This window comes from Oncorhynchus keta, chromosome 22 (assembly GCF_023373465.1).
Source record: "Oncorhynchus keta strain PuntledgeMale-10-30-2019 chromosome 22, Oket_V2, whole genome shotgun sequence".
Classification (NCBI taxonomy): Eukaryota; Metazoa; Chordata; class Actinopteri; order Salmoniformes; family Salmonidae; genus Oncorhynchus; species Oncorhynchus keta.
In genome coordinates, this window is record NC_068442.1 from 8,975,248 (window position 1) to 8,996,262 (window position 21,015).

A 21,015-nucleotide genomic window follows, 5' to 3' on the forward strand; every position below is an offset into this window, starting at 1 on the left:
TTAAATCCTTGTATTGCTACTGCTGTATCATCAAATGAATTATCCAAGTCTCAGAAATGACTAGTATATGAATGTTATCAGATGTTAGCAATATATGGATTTCATTAACCTTATTTCTAAGGCTACATATATTAATATGGACTATTTTCAGCCCTTTCCTGTGTCGCTTATAAGAGATAGACATAATATGTGAAAGAGCAAACAGAGCAAGAGAAAAAAATATACATTCAGCAGTCCATTAATCAGTTGATGTTTGTAAGTACTGTATGTGTGTGTGCTGCTGGGCTGAAGCTAAGTAGGCTTGGCTCTCATCCCTTCCAGGCTTTTGGGAGGAAGGGTGGGCAATGAGCCTGTCATAGCGGATGTAAGGAATGTCCCCACGAGCTCTGGCAGCTTTCATGGGTGGGATAAGTTATTTTCTCTTCTGGCACACAGCTTCAGGATAGTCCTCATTGCAGAAGATATATATTCCTCTCAAGTTCTTGGCTCTTTCCAGAACAGCTATCTTGTCCTTGAACCTCAGGAACTTGATCAATATCGGCCCGGGCCTGTCATCTGGGCCGGTGGTGGGTTTTCCAGTCCTGTGGGCACGCTCTGCCTTAATCTTCCACTGGTCCATCTTCAGATTCTCCAAATTAACTTCCCCCACTTTGTCCTCAGACTCCATCCAGGTCTCGTGGATATTCTGCAATTACGTCCACAACCATGTTGTTCAGCCTTGATTGTCCCTCGAGATAATCCGATTTCTCTGTCATTGTTACCATGGATTTACATAGAGAACTGATATCCTCTCTCAATTTATTTTATTTACCTTTATTTTATCTACCTCAATGACTTACAGATTTCTGTTATCTTGCCGTTCTCCTGTTTAAACTCGTTGAGCTGACCTTGGGAGAACTGCAAACTGTTCTTCAGGTCCTGGACCTCTCTGGTCAGGTCATCCATTATTTTATTTAGTTGACTCCACCAGTATTTGGACACAACACTTGAAGTTATTTTTGTTGTTGTTGTAATGACTGCTTGTAGAAATATTTGTGTTTGTTTAAAAGATCCTTCACCTGTGATAAAGAGACACCACTATCCTCAACGGTAGCAAAGTAGGTTACGCCGTTACTCCTCGCAGTGCCAGACAAGGCAGGTCACATGGACGGTTGGAAAAAACAACAACAAACAGCAGGGAGCTAGACAGCCACAAGCCCGGGAAAATCAGAAGTCCCAGCCACAATGGCTAACTACGTTGTGGGTTGCGTTCAAGCCCTCAACCCTGCTAGCTAGCTCCCTATCAAGCTAGCAGGATTGAGGGCTTGAACAAAACCCACGACTAGGCTAGCTGCTACGCCAAGCAGCTCCTCAGACCCGGCATCACTGGACAGATAGTAGCGGTCCCAGCAACTGATGCCACCGGCGTTGCGGGATCCATACTCAAAAAGTAGGTAGCTAGTTAGTAGCCAAACTTTTTCAATAGACTTTCAAAAACAACAAACTTTCCAAAATAACAACGCAAGCTCTACATCGGGGAGGGGTGGCAATATCTGAGGTGTCCTTCAAAATGTGCACCAAAGTGCCAATATCAGGTAGCGTTGGTTTGGATATTTAAGAACAACCTAAAGCTGGTCTTAGCGGTAACGCGGTTGGTTACGACATGGATTTTGACAGCAGAAGCGCATCCTTTCAAGCCATGGCGTACAGTGCTCATCTGCACATGGATCAAGATAGATGTGTTTTTGTGCCTGTAAAGCTTGTATTTAGAAACAAAAAACAAATGTTTTTTCCCATTTCATTTAATTTGTTTTAAAAACCAAGCATAGCCTCTCCTCCTCTGAAGGCAGCTTTTTTTGTCCTGCCTAATGCAAGAACAATTAGTCAAGACTATCGATAAAGGGTTTGGCCTGTGAGACCGCTTTGAAAAAAATCTTAATCACCAAAGTTTTATTGTAAGATCAAATTTGGGGGCAGCTAAACAGTAAGTGTACATCCCCTGTTTATCTATGTAGGTTATTGTACATTATTTTTGCCAGGTCCTGTTATTATGTAGGATGTGCTCAAAAGACCCTCCAAGTAGGCTATATGCGACCCGTTTCAAGAAGCTAGTGCCTTCGGAAAGTATTCAGACCCCTTGACTTTTTTCAAATTTTGTTACGTTACAGCTTTATTCTAAAATGGATTAAATAAATAGAACATCCACAGAAATCTACACACAATACTCCATAATTATAAACCGAAAAAATGTTTTAAGAAATGTTACAAAATGTATAAAACATGAAAACAGAAATACCTTATTTACATAAGTATTCAAAACCGTTGCTATAAGACTCTAAATTGAGCTCAGGTGCATCATGTTTCCGTTGATCATCCTGGAGATGTTTCTACAACTTGATTGGAGTCCACCTGTGATAAATTCAATTGATTGGACATGATTTGGAAATGGACCCAACTGTCTATAAAAGGTCCCACAATTGACAGTGCATGTCAGAGCAAAAACCAAGCCATGAGGTCGAAGGAATTGTCCTTAGAGCTCAGAGACAGGATTGTGTTGAGGCAAAAATATGGGGAAGGGTACCAAAATATGTCTGCAAAATTGAAGGTCCCCAAGAACACAGTGGTCTCCATCAAAGTTTGGAACCACCAAGACTCTTCCTAGAGTTGGCAGCCTGGCCAAACTGAGCAATCAGGGGAGAGAGGCCTTGGTCAGGGAGATGACCAAGAACCCGATGGTCACTCTGATAGAGTGGCTCTGTGAACCATCTCTGCAGCACTCCACCAAAGTGGAGACCGTTATGGTTTAGTGGCCAGACAAAAGCCACTTTTTCAGTAAAAGGCACATGACAGGAGTTTGCCAAAAGGCATCTAAGACTCTCAGACCATGAGACACACGTTTCTCTGGTCTGATGAAACCAAGACTGAACTCTTTGGCGTGAATGCTAAGCTTCACGTCTGGAAGAAATCTGGCACCATCCCTATGGTTAAGCATGGTGGTGGCAGCATCATGCTGTGGGTATGTTTTTCAGTGGCAGGGACTGGGAGACTAGTCAGGGTTGAGGGAACGATGAATGGAGCAAAGTACAGAGAGATCCTTGATGAAAACCTGCTCCAGAGCCCTCAGGACCTCAGACTGGGGTGAAGGTTCACCTTCCAACAGAACAATGACCCTAAGCACACAGCCAAGACAGCGCATGAGTGGCTTCGGGACAAGTCTCTGAATGTCCTTGAGTGGCCCAGCCAGAGACTGGAATTGAACATCTTTGGAGATACCTGAAAATAGCTCTGCAGCAATGCTCCCCATCCAACCTGACAGAGCTTGAGAAGTTCTGCAGAGAAGCATGAGGACAAACTCCCCAAATACAGGTGCACCAAGCTTGCAGCATCATACCCTAGAAGACTTGAGGCTGCAATTGCTGCCGAAGGTGCTTCAACAAAGTACTGAGGAAAGGGTCTGAATACTTTAGTTAATGTGATTTTAATACATTTGCAAAAATGTCTAAAAAACTATTTTTGCTTTGTCATTATGGGTATTGTGTGTACATTGATGTGGGAATTTTAATATATATATATTTTAGAACAAGCCTGTAACGTAACAAAATGTGGAAAAAGTTAAGGGGTCTGAATACTTTCCGATGGCCTGTATTTCTGATACATCCCCGGACCTTATAGTGTAACCTCCAGCTCTAATATTTAACATTGGGCCCTATAAGTACATGATATTTCCAGAGTGGGTGTAATTTCTAAGTAATGATACATTTTGAGCACCACCAACACGTGAATGGGAAAATAGATTAAAAGGGAACTCCCTCTGCTGGTGATTTTCTGAATGTGCAATACCAAAGGAGGAATTTTATTGGTTAACGACCTATAACGTCAATTTCTATGCATAAAATGGTTTATATCTTCAAAATTAGCAGAACACTCTTGAAATGTGATGTACTTGTTGAGTATATTATTCCAAACAATGTCTTGAAATGAACTAAATCAAAAAGGGTACTTTAGAGATATTACTATTCATATTATGTACTTTGAATAAATTAAAGTGAACATTTTTCATTCAGAATCTAGACGTACTGCATATTTTAGAGCACACTACAAGGAGTATATTGATACCAAGATGTTGCCTGTATAATGTACGGTTCACAGATCAAAGGGTCTTATAGGTGGCATGTATACTGTAGGTCTAAACATACCTAAAATTGACACTTTCTAAAAAAAAATAGTTTGTGAAACAAATGTAAAAAAGCATGTCACCCACCCTTTCCCCCAATGAGGTTTCTATGTGAGAATTGCCAGAACAATCTGAGATACCAAAAATGATTTCAGGCTATCCGGGTGTGGAATAGCCCCATAGCGGGTTAAAACCGTCTCTGTTCAGTGTAGCAGTAGGTCTATTAGTTTCATTTTAAACTGGGTGTTACACAGGAGGCTACCTGGTCCTGTGTTTGACAAAAGCACTCAGGAAAATGTGTGATAACTATCAGCATGGGCTAGTAGGGCTGGAGATGGAGAGGTAGGCTATTTTCAAGGCCACGATCCACAGCCAGACACTTCACACCTGTAAGCATCCAGCGTATAGCACTGTCACAATCAGACCACAAAGTGGAGTTGCACATGCAAACCCTGTGGGACTCTGTCACCACCGTGGAAACAAGCAGCTTCTCCAGGATTGCTTTGATTTCCTCCAGACGAGAGAGGGCCAAAAAGCTGTTTCAATGGTGTGGAGATTTTGTAATGTTCTTTAGAAAGAGGGCAATGTCTTTTTCAATCAAAAATGTTGACTGAGTCAGTTCCTCACCCCATCCATCAAAAAAAACAAGAACCATGTCTGGAGCGTAGGAGCCTGACCACTGAATGTTTTAGCAAATGACCTTCCCCTCAGCCTTCTGTTGAGTCTTTGCCCTTTTAAACTGTAACACTGCCATTGGTCAATAATTATTGGAAATAGACTAGCTAGACAATAAAGCAGTTGGCCCTAGTGAATGATGTCCCCTCAGTCACAAAACAAATTGCTGCTTCAGATTTCAGTGCAAAGAGCTGTTAATGATTCTTAATGATTCTCTCAATCAGGAAGTTATTTTTTATCTTGTTGTAAAGTTGCTGTTTTCTCAACCCTCTGGTCCTATTCAGATTGTCCAATTACAAAGCGAAAACAAAAACACAAGAAAGAAAAATATTTGGAGCACAACCGCCCTTACATTTTAATTAATTCAGCCATTCTTTTTTTGTGTTACTTAAAATTACAAATATAATTGTGGTGGACAGTAATTGGCCTGCCCGGGACCGTTGGTTATTGTAGTTTAGTATCACCCCATGCATCATTACCCAACTTTGGAAGAGGTTCAGCTTCTGAACTACAGCGACCATACAAAAACACAAACACACACACACGCAATGGTCTGCTTGCCAGTGCCAGTTTATAATCACCATCCAGGCGAATGTTTGTCAGGAAAGATCTAAGTAGTTTTCCAAAAGCCCCATCACCACCACCTCCCTCCTCTCCCATGGCCAGATCAGGACCATCACTAATCGGTAGCCAAAGCCTGGACTTCATAGACCTGCAGGAGGAAATGAGAGCGGTTTTGTGTGTAAGGAAATGCACGCAAACAGGGACATCAGTATCCAGGAGAGAGCAGGGACATACCTCAGGGCCAATCTGAGAAGTACATGAGGATGGGATCCTTCCATATTGATGTTAATCAACGGATGACATAATGCGGATATCGCTATACCCCCTCGTCCCTCCTAACGAAACAACAATAAAACGCAAAAGAGAGCAAGGGTGGTATCGCTACTGCTTTTGGCTGGAGGTGTTGTGGGATGGCTTATGCCCTGTTCTCTGCCCCAAAGCTGTCTGGGATAACAGATCTGTCCTCTGTCCCTTTCTGTGTTGCCTCAATCTATTTTTGTTTGCTGTACTCAGCCTCGTCTGGTAAATTGTCCAGAAGAAGAGCATTGGTCCATCAGCAAATTACCCAGAAAATGCTGTCAGTGCAGGTTGTGACATGGGCTTTTTTTTCACTGGCAAATTGTCACAGACTACTGTGGTCTAATTAACCTAGCTTCTGTCTAGTGTGTATAAGCCACCATCACCCCTCTTACTCCCACACCTCTCCCATCCCACCCACCCCTCTACCATCTCAAACAAAGTACAGGTTCATGGGACTGATGACTGCTGTTATTTTGGTCATTGTTTCTGTTGTGATGGCTGTTGTCAGTCTTGTCGTTGTGACTGTCTAACCTGTATTTTTCCTGTCCTCTGTCCTGGCTGACAGTATCACCCAGACAAGCAGGGCCCAGATGTGTCAGTGACTGAGGCAGAGGAGCACTTACACAGGTTCATTGAGGTCAACCAGGCTTGGAAGGTCCTGAGCAACAAGGAGACAAATTGTCATTTTCTTTCAACCTTTATTTAACTAGGCAAGTCAGATAAGAACAAATTCTTATTTACAATGAGGGCCTACATTCGGCCAAACCCGGACGACACTGGGCCAATTATGCGTCAGCCCTATGGGACTCCCAATCACAGCCGGTTGTGAAACAGCCTGGATTCGAACCAGGGTGTCTGTAGTGACACCTCTACCACTGAGAAGCAGTGCCTTAGACTCGGGAGCCCAGCAAAGAGAGGGTGTGATCTGCAGTTACGTGGTACATTCTCCTCCTACCATAGTTCACAGAGTATTTCAGAGAGCACCCTGCAATCCAGGAGGACTCCGTTATGAAACGGTCACTCTCACATAATGTACCTTACATTAACACTAGCATACTGTACTCTCACCACTCTCTAATGCTCTTCTTACAGCCACTATCTCATTCTTCTCACTTACTTTTGATAGCTCTCCTATAATTCATTTGAACATGAAGCATGATTTAATTTCATTACACGTTGGAATTGTATAGCTTTATTTATTCTTCCCGGTTTGTTCATGCTCAATTAATCCCATAGCAATTCCACTTTGGACCATCTCTTGCTTAATATTCAGTGATTCACAGTGAAGTATGACATTAGTCACTAAGGCCACATATAACTAGTGGGACTATGTGGTGTCTGAAAAGGTCACACTAAATGAGGCATGAAGCAATCCAGTTTGCATAACTTCGAGGCCTATTTCCATTTCCAAGATTTCCTTAAAACCTGGCTTACAAATGATTGTAAACATCGGGCTGAGCTTGTCAGAGTGTAGTTTAGACCATAAACACAACTGGCCTGTTTTACAAAGTATGTTCCCGTGATCCTTCTCACTTATCCGAATGCACGAGAAAGGGCCGAGGGGGGGGGTTTCGCAAAGACCCACCATCCACCCACCCAATAGTCTACATGAATAAAACAGGCAAAAGATTGTGTCCGTCTCCAGACAATGGTTGTGTTTGCTGCCGTCCCTGTCCCTCACAAAACACCTCCTTCTGGAAGGAGGAGGAAGAGTGGCGAGCGAGGAAATGTAGGTCAGGCATGTCACACATGGCCTAGCGTTACATGAAGTGATAGGCTGCTTACCCCCCCCCCCCCTCCAGGAAAAAGGTCTCCCTAGCTAGCTCTCCATTAGGACCTTCAATAAATGTACATCCAGGCCCTCTGTGTGTGTGCACCATTAGCAGGGAGAGCTCCCATCGCCTTTAGGGAGGGAGGGACAACACTCACAGTGTCGCTCTGGAAGCCAACACACTCCAGCCACAGTATTGACATGTAGAGAGCATCTGTAGAAGAAGGAAAACCCTGTCTGGCCTTCATAGATGGTATTGACTTTGTCTTCCATTGTATGCTGTCATACAGCTTTTTAAATAATTATTTTTCCACTCATCCCCTGAATAGATGCAGTAAAGAGGTCAATGGAACTTAACAAAAACAATGGAATGCCATGGAAACGTGTGGGAGAAAAATTGGGATTTTCCTCATTGCCCCGTATCAAAATGATCCTAAATTTAAGCTATTCTTTATATGTGTATTTCAGACTGTGTTGAGGTAACAAATTGGAGTGGAAAATGCTTGTATGGATGTCAACCCCAATACAATGTCATGTTATTGTCACCAATCAACTGCATTAGAGTTAAAAACAACTTTGACTACCACCACCGAGTTCTGTATGCTAGTTATGCTACCAGCTCATACTAAAGGAAGTTAGCATTTAGCAGTCACTTCTTCTAAACTTGAAGAGGGACCCTTTCTAAATGTTATGCAGCGAAAACAGCCAAATATATCCAAATCGGACTTTAGTAATCACATTGCGGACCTGTTACAATACATAAATCATTTTGGATTTGACAAATATCCACTTAGTGGCAATTGATTTCAAAGTTTAACACACAATACAAACCTATGCACAAGGACTACTTTGAACAACTTACACTAAACATTTTACACAAACACATTAACTGGAAGAACTGTGTAAATGCAAAGTTTGGTAACAGCATTGACGTAAAATGTCCCTGTTTTTTTGGTGTGTCCTTGTTTTGCAAAATACTGCGGTGTCAGCTATGACATGACACATTGACTTATCTTTTGGTTATTGACCTACAGTAAGTGAATGTATATACACACACAAATGTATAAATATGCTATATCCTCCTTTGCATATTTGGGTATTATTCCACTCCCTGGCTATTATTTTAATTAGCTCTGACCCCAAACAAGACCACATTTTGTTGGTCTGGACCAGACCATATCTGAACCGATCATAGACCTCTATGTTTCACATCAAAGTACAGCACAAAACTGTAGAGTTCAGTACTGAAGAGTTCAGTACTGAAGAGTTCAGCAGAGTTTAGTACAGGAGAAGTTCAGTAGAGTACATTAGAACATAGTAGAGTACAGTAGAGTATAGTTCAGTGCTCTACGGTGTACATACTGTACATGCACACACTCACTACTGTAAGTCCAGCTGGATAAGAGCGTTTGCTAAATTACTCACATGTCAATGTAAAATGTACTGATCTCTACTGTGTTGTACTGAACTGTACTTTTCTTTACTGTGCTGTACTGTGGTGTGCTGTACTGTGCTCTCCAAACATGGAACCAAACTCTGTTTTGGGACTACTATGATTTCCCATTGTAGCCAATTCAACAGCAGAAATTCAGTGATCAATATTTTGGATATTTTGCGTTTTAATCCCTTAATTCATAAACAAAAATTGATATCAATAAAAATACTATTGATAAGTCTACCTTTACCCGTGCTTAAATGTTTTTATCTGGATGTGCCGGGACAAAACAGGTGGGTGACCTGGGGAGCTCTGAGGTACTGAAACGCATCAAAATAATGTGTCTTCATAATAAAGTATTTCATGCGTTGACATCACTTTTGCGTAGTGACATAGAGTAGAGTAGAGTAGAGGCGTTGCACACATGGGGAGCATAGACAAGCGTCTGGGAAGAATTTGGGCTTTTATGAACGCATTTCATACAATTCTACATGACTGAATCTTTTTTTAATATCACACAAATGACCGAAATGACAGGCTACTTTGACATTGACACACTGAGAATCTGAGATCAATAAAAATGACCTCTTCTTGAATCCAACAATAGCCTAGGTGTGTGGGGACATATTGTACCATATGAGCGGGAAACTAGAGTCCTAAAAAAAGCTTTCCAGGATTGACTCACAAGCCTATCTCTCTCTTGTTTTACTTTGTAGAACAATGCTGTTCGCTCAATAGGTCTATTTGGAAGATACAATATTTTGATAGCCTACAGACAGATTAGTGTCCTCTTTCCAGAAGGAGACATTTGTTTTCCAACCTGTCTGTCCCAGGTGTTTTGGCCTGTTTTGGCTAAATTACAGGCCTACTCCTGGTGTAGTACTCTGAATTATTTCATTTCAATAAATCTCACTGTAGTTATGTGAGAGATTCAGGCACACTTTTCTTTCTCACCACAGCAACTGCCACGTGTTGGTCTGTCTCTAGGCTACAATGTTGCGCAAACCATACACCCTGGCTGGCCGAACATGAATCAATTCTAAGAATATTAGGCGCATTTTCTCATTTAGTGTTTTAGGGGGCAGGAGAATTACAGAAGAGGCAACTCGGACTATTGGATTTCTTTCATTTGCAAACAATAAAAATCATGCCAGGAGAGGTACCAGATCCCGACAAATGGGTTCCGGAATGATACAGTTCGAAACTGAGAGATGCAGGAGGATCATATTCTGTCAGAATTAAGCACTGACCGTTACTTGTTACTTCTGTGAACTTTCATTATCCTCCCTCCTGTTGTCAGACAGAAATGAGAAAATATCTTACTGAAACAGTATGTGGGTTTTTGGTAATGGCACAAGGCAATGTTTCTTAAACTTACAGAAGGCAGAAAATGTTCTCAAAAACTAAATATGTATTGATATTATTTGTCAGGGGCCTTTACTTCAACTTTATTGGGTTTGTATGCATTTCTGATATCTTTTAAGACTTTTTCTAGTCAATGTTTTCTAAGCTCCCTTTTCCATGTGTTTGACCAGAAATCAAAGCCTTTTCTTATTCCAAATATGTTGGGTGGAAAATGGTGGAAACATGTATTTTAATAAAAAAAATAAAAAAATTTAACCCCAATTTTAACCCTAACCCTACCCTAATTTGACACCCAATTTGACATGCTCTTATGAACTTCACATGTTGGTGCTCATGGGTCCTTTTAGATGGAAATGACCTTTGTTAGGTCAGATTTGTTGAATGTGCACCAATGACAGGGTCACAGCGTCCCGTGTTCCATTGACCTCTTTACTGCATCGGTATCAAACATTTTAGATCTTCAGTGACAGTTTGTTGTCCATTTATAACCTATCAATGGATATATTAATATGCCATTGAGTATGAAAGAAGTGAAGGTTGTGTTGTCTTCTTTTCACATTTGGGTTGGCAGGTAACCAAGAGCATTGAGCCAGTAACCAAAAGGTTGATAGATCAAATCCCCAAACTGACAAGGTAGAAATCTGTCGTTCTGCCCCTGAACAAGGTAGTTAATTAACCCACTGTTCCTAGGCCGTCATTGTAAATAAGAATTTGTTCTTAACTGACTTGCCTAGTTAAATAAAGGTCAAATAAAAACAAATAAAAACAGCACGAATACCATGTGTCCACCTTCCCTTTTTAATAAAACAGAGTCAGAGTTTTCCTCTTGAACATGAAATCTGAGCCTTCTTTGATCGCTGGTCTGTGAGAGATTGTTGTAAGCACCCAATAGGGAGGGTGGGCTAGCAGACTAGCAGCACACTGCTCCCATCTGTCTGGCTACTATAGACCTCTGCAGTGTTCAGTCAGATCTCCACTAGTAAACATCACCATGGTGTTTTAATGTTGCCCAGCCATTTAGACGGACTGGCTCATCCTCCACTGTGATCAAGTGGGGATGTTAATTCAAACAAACACTTGGGTTCTACTGAAGCCAGCTCAAAATGCCTGTTTCATCCACATTTCACAGAGGAACTCGGTCCTCATCTTGTTTATTAGAGAGACGGCTGAAACTCTAAAGGAGTGTCTTCTTGAGGAACTGTTGCTATCTCCTTTTGAACTTCAGCATGATTGGATTGTTTTATCTTCATACTCATTAGAAATGAAGGGGGATGGATATTCATTCATTACTCATCCCCATGTGTATTAGATCTGGTGATACACAGTACCAGTCAAAAGTTTGGTCACTCCTACTCATTCCAGGGTTTTTCTTTATTTCTACCTTGTAGAATAATAGGGAAGACATCAAAACAATGAAATAACACATATGGAATAATGTTGTAACTAAAAAAGTGTTAAACAAATCAAAATATATTTTATATTTGAGATTATTCAAAGTAGCCACCCTTCGCCTTGATGACAGCTTTGCACACTCTTGGTTCCAACCACCGTGTCTTTGTGAGACGCAGAATAGGTCTGTACATTGAAATGCATTTCAGGTGACTACCTCATGAAGCTGGTTGAGACAATACCAAGAGTGTGCAAAGCTGTCATTAAGCCAAAGGGTGGCTACTTTGAATAATACTCAAATATAAAATATATTTTGATTTGTTTGACTCTTTGTTGGTTACTCCATGATTCCATGTGTGTAATTTCATAGTTTTGATGTCTTCACTATTATTCTACAATGTAGAAAATAGTACAAATAAAGAAAAACCCTTGAATGATTAGGTCTGTTCAAACTTTTGACTGGTACTGTATATACCCCATGAAAGTCACGGGATATTAGATACCAGTGTGACAAAGAAAATGTCATGGTTAAAACCCGTTGGTTAAAAGTCCCTTGTTCGCTGTTAAATAGTCTATATCATAAACAACTGGCAAATCAGCTCCGTGCTGAGACCAGGGTTGCATTTCCCCTGTGTTTAGGCAGACATGTATGGTAATTACTGGGGAAGGTAATTGTGTTGTGTGGCGGAGGGAGACGTCTGTGTGTGTGTGTGAGCAGGGTGGACGCGTTTTGCTCCGGGTCTCTGACACACCGTTGGGTTGTCGGGGAGACGCTGTGCAGCCGGCCCTGACTAACACTAAATCATCTCATCCTCAATGTGCACCACCTCCGCCGCCCCATCGCCAAAGACACAGTGGCCGTCTTCCCGGGCTGTTTCAGGGCACGTTGCAGCAGCAGCCCATTGGAGAGGCCTGTGAGAAGCTTTTTTCACTCTCCAACTCCACCTCCCCAACACAGACCATAAACCTCCATGGCCAAGTATCTTGAGCCAAACAACTAATAGCGCTTTAATGATATTGTCCATGTGACCTGGCAGAGCCTCTTTGAGCTCTCTCAATCGTGACTGGCTGTCGTCTGGGCCTTCTGGGCAGGGTGCATCAACTGGCTTAGTCACCCTATCATTGGAACATGGTCCCACTGACTCCCTCAACCCTAGCAAGACTACAGTGTTCTGACAAAACTACAGTATTCAGAGTAGTTGATCTGCTTTTGATTCATTTGCAAAACATTTTGAAGGCTCAGATCGGACTTGAAAATCAATTAGCCCAATATTGTTAGCTTAACTGTGAAGCACTGTGACTTAGGTTCCCAAGTGAATGTAAAGACTATAATTTGCACCTGACCACTAGCACCTTAAGAAACTATGGTCTCACAAGATTGCAATGCCTACGACAGACGTGAACCAAATCCACATTTTGATGGGTGTATCTGTAATTTGAGCCTCATCCGTGAAATGGTACAGTATATCGGAGTATGAATTAACAGACACCTTTAACTGAGAATTTACTGACACCTTTCCTCAGTCTTACTGTACAACTTCTTAAAAACCCCATGGGAAGAGCAGGTGAAAATTCTTACACCAAACCTATCAAATGATATCCCTACATAGCTGTGAGCTTGGCCACCTAGGATTGTCTCCTGACTAATTAAAGACCAACTTTAAAGAGTGGCATCAAAACGTGCTAATTACCGTTTCCTCACAAAGACTGGTGCAGGGGTACTGTACTGCTAGAGATGGAAGGAAGTGTTAATATCTATTACATTTGTTGTCTTTCTCCTTTGTTCTTATACTGACAATGGGCTGCCTATGTTACTGCCAAATGTCTGACTCAGTTCAATGTACAATACATAGACAATATCCACCATATCCTCTAGTCAGTGGATACCTTTTAAGTTCATGTCTTAAAACATTTTTACTCGTTTTACTGTATGTTCCCCTCATTTCAATCCATACTGAGACAGGCATATTGTCATCATTTTATTTCAGCAATAAGGCCTAATGTTACCTAAGAGCATGTCAGGGAGGTTCTGAGTGTCACCTGAGAATGCCTCATGAGTTACTACTCTGCAGACAGGGCAGGAGGTAGCCTAGCGGTGAGAGAGCCTAGCGGTGAGAGGTAGCCTAGCGGTGAGAGCGCTGTGCCAGAATCCCCGAAGCCGACAAGGTGAAAAATCTGGTGATGTGACCTTGAGCAAGGCACTTAACCTTAATTGTTCCGGGGTCGCCGTTGATAATGCCAGACCCTGGCCGTGACCCCACTCTCCGTGAGTGTGTCAGGGAGAGTCGGGATGTGCAAAAAGCTCATTTCCAATTGACATGTGTAATAATACACACTTAAAGTTGAAGTTGGAATTTATATACACCTTAGCCAAATAAGTTTCAACTCAGTTTTTCACAATTCTTGACATTTAATCCAGTAGAAATTCCCTATTTTAGGTCAGTTAGGATCACCACTTTATTTTAAGAATGTGAATTGTCAGAATAATAGTAGAGAGAATTATTTATTTCAGATTTCATTTATTTCATCACATTCCCAGTGGGTCAGAAGTTTACATACACTCAATTGGTATTTGGTAGCATTGCCTTTAAATTGTTTAACTTGGGTCAAATGTTTTGCATAGCCTTCCACAAGTTTCCCATAGTAAGTTGGGTGAATTTTGGCCCATTCCTCCTGACAGAGTTGGTGTAACTGAGTCAGGTTTGTAGGCCTCCTTGATCGCACACACCTTTTCAGTTTTGCCAACAAATTTTCTATAGCATTGAGGTCAGGGCTTTGTGATGGCCACTCCAATACCTTGACTTTGTTGTCCTCAAGAGTGGAGAGTGAAGAGTGGAGGCACTGGCTGGAATGAGCCGAACAGCCATTCCTGGTCTGGACCGACCATAAAAACCTGGAATATCTCCATACACCCAAGCGCATCAACTCCAGGTAGGTCCGGTGTGCCCTCCTGTTCACCAGATTTAACTTCACCATCTCCTACCGCCCAGAGTCAAAGAATGTGAAACCTAACGCCCTCTCCCGCCTATACAGTTCCTCTGCCACAGCCTCAACCTCTGAAACCATTCTCCATACCTCATGCCTTGCTGACACTGTAGATTGGGGCATTGAGAACTTGGTCCACGAGGCACAACGCTCCCAGCCTGGACCTGAAGGGGGCCTTGCTGTTGGGGGCCCGGCTAACCAGCTGTTTGTCCCTACTCTGGTCCCGGGTCCTGGAATGTGCTCATTCCTCAAGGCTGACCTGTCATCCAGGATCCTGTCTTTCACTAGCTTTCCTTCAACAACGTTTCTGGTGGCCCACAATGGTCCCTGATGTCTCTGCCTTCGTCACTGCATGCACTGTGTGTGCTCAAAACAAGACTCCACGGCAAGCTCCTTCTGGCCTCGTGCAGCCACTACTTCTCATATATCTCTGGACTTTGTCACTGGGCTCCCTCCGAAACACTCATTCTGACGGTAGTCGATCGGTTCTCATTTCATCCCTATCCCCAAACTACCTTCTGCCAAGGAGGCGGCCCAGCTTATGGTGCAGCATGTCTTCCGGGTCCATGGACTCCCGGTAGACATGGTCTCCGCTCGGAGTTCTCGTCTCAGTTCTGGAAGGCATTCTGCACCCTTATTGGGTCGTCGGCCAGCATGTCATCCAGATTCCATCCCCAAACTAACGGTCAGTCAGAGCGAGCAAACCAAGACCTGGAGACCACCTTAAGGTGCATGGTCTCAACTAAACCCACTACCTGGAGCCGTCAACTGGTCTGGGTGGAGAATGCCCGGAACATTCTTTCAGTTCTGCCACGTGACTCTCCCCTTTCGAGTGCTCCATGGGTTATCAGCCTCCACTCTTCCATGAACAAGAGCAGGAGGTCAGCGTACGCTCGGCCCAGATGTTTGTCCACCGCTGTCGACGTACCTGGAGAAGAGCCAGGGCGGCTATTCTCAAGACCAACTCCAGGTATCGTCGACAAGTGGACCATCGCTGGACCCCAGCTCCCCGCTACCACATTGGATACGGCTGTCCACACTGGACCTTCCCCTTCGGGTAGACTCTCGCAAACTTTCCCCATCTCCAGAGTCCTGAGTTCCATTGCTGTCCGTCTCTTGTTACCCGCTACCCTCTGTATTCACCCTACGTCCCATGTGTCTAGAATTAAATTTGTGTCTCAGTTCTTTGTCTTCTGTCCCCAGGCCTCCTCCTCCCCGTGTCATTGATGGCCATCCAGCATAGACAGTGAGACGTCTCCTGGGTGTTCGACCACGGGGCAGGGGTTTCCAGTACCTGGTTGACTGGGAGGGTTACGGCCCAGAGGAGAGGTGCTGGATTCCCGCTAGAGACATCCTGGATCCAGCCTTCATCACCGACATCCACCGCCGACACCCCGGTGACCAGGTATGTGCCCAGGTAGGAGGGGGGTTACTGTCACACCCTGATCTGTTTCACTTGCCCTCGTTATTGTCTCCACCACCTCCAGGTGTCACTTGTTTTCCCAAGTGTATTTATCCTTGTGTTTCCTGTCTCTCTGTGCCAGTTCGTCTTGTATGTCCAAGCCTACCAGTGTTTTTTCCAGTTGTCCTGCTTTGTCTTTTCTCCTTTTTCTAGTTCTCCCAGTTTTGACCCTTGCCTGTTCTGGACTCCTTACCCGCTTGCCTGTCCATTCTGCCTGCCCTGACCTCGAGCCCGCCTGCCAGTCTGTACCCCCTGGACTCTGATCTGACCTTTAGATCTCACCACTAGGTGAGACCTCAGACCTTTTGCTTGTCCACAACCATTCTCTTGCCTATTCCCTTTGGATTTATTAAACATCTTAAACTCCAACCATCTGCCTCCTGTGTCTGCATTTGGGTCTCACCTGGCATAGCCATACTCCCTGTGAGCCACCCCCCAAGACATTTTTGGGGCTGACTCTCAGGCTTCCATCTGCGTCGCCGTGCAGCTTCCTCATACCAGCGCCTCTCCGCTTTCGTCGCCTCCAGTTCTTCCTTGGGGCGGCGATATTCTCCAGGCTGAGCCCAAGATCCTTCACTGTCCAGTTCGTCCTCCCATGTCCAGTACCTCTCTCGCTGCACCTTGGTGCGGCTACACTCCCCTGGTTTAGCCCAGGGTCCTCTCCCGTCGAGGATTTCCTCCCAAGTCCAGAAATTCTTGTCGCGCTGATCCTGCTGTTGCAGTTGCCTGTTACCACGCCAATTGGTCCTGGTGTTGTGGGTGGTTCTGTAACGGCTCTCTTCTATCTCCTCCTCTGACGAAGAGGTAGAACAAGGATCGGACCAAAATGCAGCGTGATGATGATTCATGATATTTTAATGAAGGAAAAACTTACATACAGAAACTACAAAAATAACGAAATGAAATAACGAAAACCGAAACAGCCCTATCTGGTGCAAACACAAAGACAGGAATAATCACCCATGAAACACTCACAGAATATGGCTGCCTAAATATGGCTCCCAGTCAGAGACAACGATAATCACCTGACTCTGATTGAGAACCGCCTCAGGCAGCCATAGACTACGTAGACACCCCACAAAAGCCCAAGACAAAAAACACACCACAATAACCCATGTCACACCCTGGCCAGACCAAATAAATAAAGAAAACACAAAATACTAAGACCAAGGCGTGACACAAAGTGATAAGGAAATGTGTTTTAATAAATTATTAGAATGTTACAGTCCTGAAACCATAGGTCTGATACCATGTGATTGTATGCAATTAATTTGAATCATTAGATTATTAAAATACATGTGTGTAAGTGTTAGACTCATTCGATGATTATATTATAATACTGTGTGTGGTTTTAGTCAGAATCAACGTTTGGGAACAATGTGTCTAGTGTTTTGAGAACAGACTATCTGCCTGAGCCAGATCCGGGGAGACCTTGGCTGGGACACTGAGAACTTCCCAGTCCCAGGTCTCTCCCTATCTTAGGGGAGGGTAGGAAGACACTATTCTCACGTAGTCCCCTAGGCTCTATTGGCGGGCGGATTTGATGGTTGGTGTGGAAGTATGTGTGTCGCTATAAATTGAAGGTCCTGTACTGTACACGTCAGAACGTTCCCGTGAATAAACATTTAACTTTGGTAGACTGGGCCTCTGTCCATTTCCTTTTCTATCAGTATCTTCCAAATCCTGAAATAACAGACTAAGGGTAACTTAATTGAATTGGTAAATGAACAGGAGTATAGAATTCTCCTAACACAAAGTAACACAATAAATGTACATAACAATAACGAGTCAATGAGGGGGTGTACAGGTTAGTTGAGGTAATTTGTTTGACCACCCCCATTATTTTTAATGTAAGTAGTTTGGGTGGCCATTTGATTAGTTGTTTATCAATCTTATGGCTTGGGGGTAGAAGCTATTAAGGAACCTTTTGGTCCTAGACTTGGCGCTCCGGTACCGTTTGCTGTGTGGTAGCAGAGTGAACAGTCTATGACTTGGGTGACTGAAATCTTTGACAATTTTTTGGGCCTTCCTCTGACACCGCCTAGTATATATGTCCTGGATGTCAGGAAGATTGGCCACAGTGATGTACTGGGCCATACGCACTACCCTCTGTGGTGCCTTATGGTCAGATTCCGAGCAGATGCCATACCAGGCGGTGATGCAATCGGTCAGAATGCTCTCGATGGTGCAGCTGTAGAACTTTTTGAGGATCTGGGGACCCATGCCAAATCTTTTCCATCTCCTGAGGGGGGAAAGGTGTTGTCGTGCCCTCTTCACAATAGTCTTGATGTGTTTGGACAATGATAGTTTGTTGGTGATGTGGACACCAAGGAACTTGAAACTTTCGACCCGCTCCACTTCAGTCCCATTGATGTTAATGGGGGCCTGTTCGGCCCTCCTTTTCCTATAGTCCACTATCAGCTCCTTTGTCTTGCTCACCTTGAGAGAGAGGTTGTTGGTCTCTGACCTTCTCATTATAGGCTGTCTCATCGTTGTCAGTAATCAGGTCTACCACTGTGTCGTCAGCAAACTTAATGATGGTGTTGGAGTCGTGCTTGGCCATGCAGTCGGGAGTACAGGAGGGGACTAAACACGCACCCCTAGGAGGCCCCAGTGTTGAGGATCAGATGTGTTGTTGATGAGCTTTGTGTGCACTGTGGTGTTGAACTTTGAGCTGTAGTCAATGAATAGCATTCTCACATAGGTGTTCCTTTTGTTCAGGTGTGAAAAGGCAGTATGGAGTGCGATTGAGATTGTGTCATCTGTGGACCTGTTGGGGTGAATTGTAGTGGGTCTAGGGTGTCTGGCATTATGGTGTTGATGTGAGCCATGACCAGCCTTTCAAAGCACTTCATGGCTACCAACGTTAGTCCTATGGTGCGGGAATCATTTAGGCAGGTTACCTTAGTTTTCTTGGGCACAGAGGCTATGGTGGTCTGTTTGAAACGTAGGTATTACAGACTCAGGCAGGGGAAGGTTGAAAATGTCAGTGAAGACACTTGCCAGTTGCATGCTTTGTGTACATGTCCTGATAATACATCTGGCCACGCAGCTTTGTGAATGTTGACCTGTTTAAAGGTCTTGCTCACATCGGCTACGGAGAGCGTGATCACACAGTCATCTAGAACAGCTGGTGCTCTTATGCATGCTTCAGTGTTGCTTGCCTCGAAGCAAGTATAAAATGCATTTAGCTTGTCTGGTAGGCTTGCGTCCCTGGGCAGCTCGCGTCTGGGTTTCCCTTTGTAGTTCGTAATAGTTTTTGAGCCCTGCCATATCCGACGAGCGTCAGAGCCGGTGTAGTAAGATTCAATCTTAGTCTTGTATTGATGTTTTGCCTGTGTGATGGTTCGTCTGACGGCACAGCAGGATTTCTTATAAGTGTCCGGATTTGTGTCCCGCTCCTTGAAAGCGGCAGCTCTAGCCTTTAGCTTGATGCGGATGTTGCCTGTAATCCATGGCTTCTGGTTGGGAAATGTACATATGGTCATTTGCCAAATGGAGGGCGAAAGAGAGCTTTGTATGCTTCTCTGTGTGTGGAGTAAAAGTGTTCTAGAGTTTTTTCTCCTCTTTTTCTCCTCTGGTTGCACATGTACCAGACGTAGATGCTCTGTCCTCCTGAAACACAGAAAAGCCAGCCAGCTCTATATTATACGTGTCGTTGTTCAGCCAAGTCTCGGTGAAACGTAAGATACTAGTTTTTTTATTTTTTATTTTTTTATTGTTTTTTTACTCCTTTTTCTCCCCAATTTCGTGGTATCCAATTGTTTTAGTAGCTACTATCTTGTCTCATCGCTACAACTCCCGTACGGGCTCGGGAGAGACGAAGGTTGAAAGTCATGCGTCCTCTGATACACAACCCAACCAAGCCGCACTGCTTCTTTACACTGCGCGCATCCAACCTGGAAGCCAGCCGCACCAATGTGTCGGAGGAAACACCTTGGTTAGCGCGCACTGCTCCCGGCCCACCACAGGAGTAGCTCGTGCGCGATGAGACAAGGACATCCCTACCTGCCAACCCTCCCTAACCCGGACAACGCTAGGCCAACTGTGCGTCGCCCCACGGACATCCCGGTCGCGGCCGGTTACGACAGAGCCTGGGCGCGAACCCAGAGTCTCTGATGGCACAGCTGGCGCTGCAGTACAGCGCCCTTAACCACTGCGTGAACCAAGGATGCCCGGTGAAAACGCACTGTGTGACCCAGATGAGATTTGGCTAAACAGAGCCGAGAACCGGACACCCTCATGGTGATAACTCGAGACCCTGAAACGGAATACTCTGAGATGGAGTCAGACAGCTCTTTTTCTGGTTTCTTATGAAGCCTATAGACTGAATACGAGACAGTAGCATCGATGTGTGTAACATTGCATGCCCCCTCAACTCAGCCGCCACCAGAAATCCGGTTGTAATAGACGGCATCTCGTCTGCCGTTCCAGATCTTCACAATAAGAACCACTCTCATGTCTTGCTTCTGAAGACAGGAGGATATTTCCTCCCTCAAAACGGGCGCTGAGGCCTCAGGAACAGTTGACGTGATGATGCTGCTGAAGCTTGGGGGACACACAACAAATTGTAGCCTGTACCCTGACATTGCATGATCGCATGATCCAGGCCAACACTGCGCTTGCGCGCCATTGGTCGGAGCAGACAGTGAGACTCCCATGAAGTGCCATCTGAAGGGGCGGGCATCACCTTGTGGACTGGAAGAGATTGGTTATTTTTCCATGTTCACCTCTCTTGATAACCATGTGTCTGAACGTGGAGAAAGGACAGTTTTCATCAAACTCACTTGCAGGAGACACAACACTTTTGACACCCATGAAGACTGTGATAAGAGTTGCCTAAAGCCTGGCCCACTCTGTGTACCCGGGCTCCGGCAATCAGTGAAGTACCCCAAATGGCATTGCAACCTGGGGGC

General features: G+C 44.1%; 1 protein-coding gene across 1 annotated transcript in view; it reads left to right on the forward strand.

Annotated features, from left to right (window-relative positions):
- The window catches only part of LOC127910562 (dnaJ homolog subfamily C member 24-like), a 55,763-nt gene that overhangs the window by 21,648 nt on the left and 13,100 nt on the right, over positions 1 to 21,015 (forward strand). The window contains exons 2-3 of the mRNA XM_052474615.1: positions 6,258 to 6,372; positions 6,601 to 6,630. Coding sequence (XP_052330575.1) covers positions 6,258 to 6,372; positions 6,601 to 6,630 — 145 coding nt within the window. The remainder of the gene's footprint in view (positions 1 to 6,257; positions 6,373 to 6,600; positions 6,631 to 21,015) is intronic.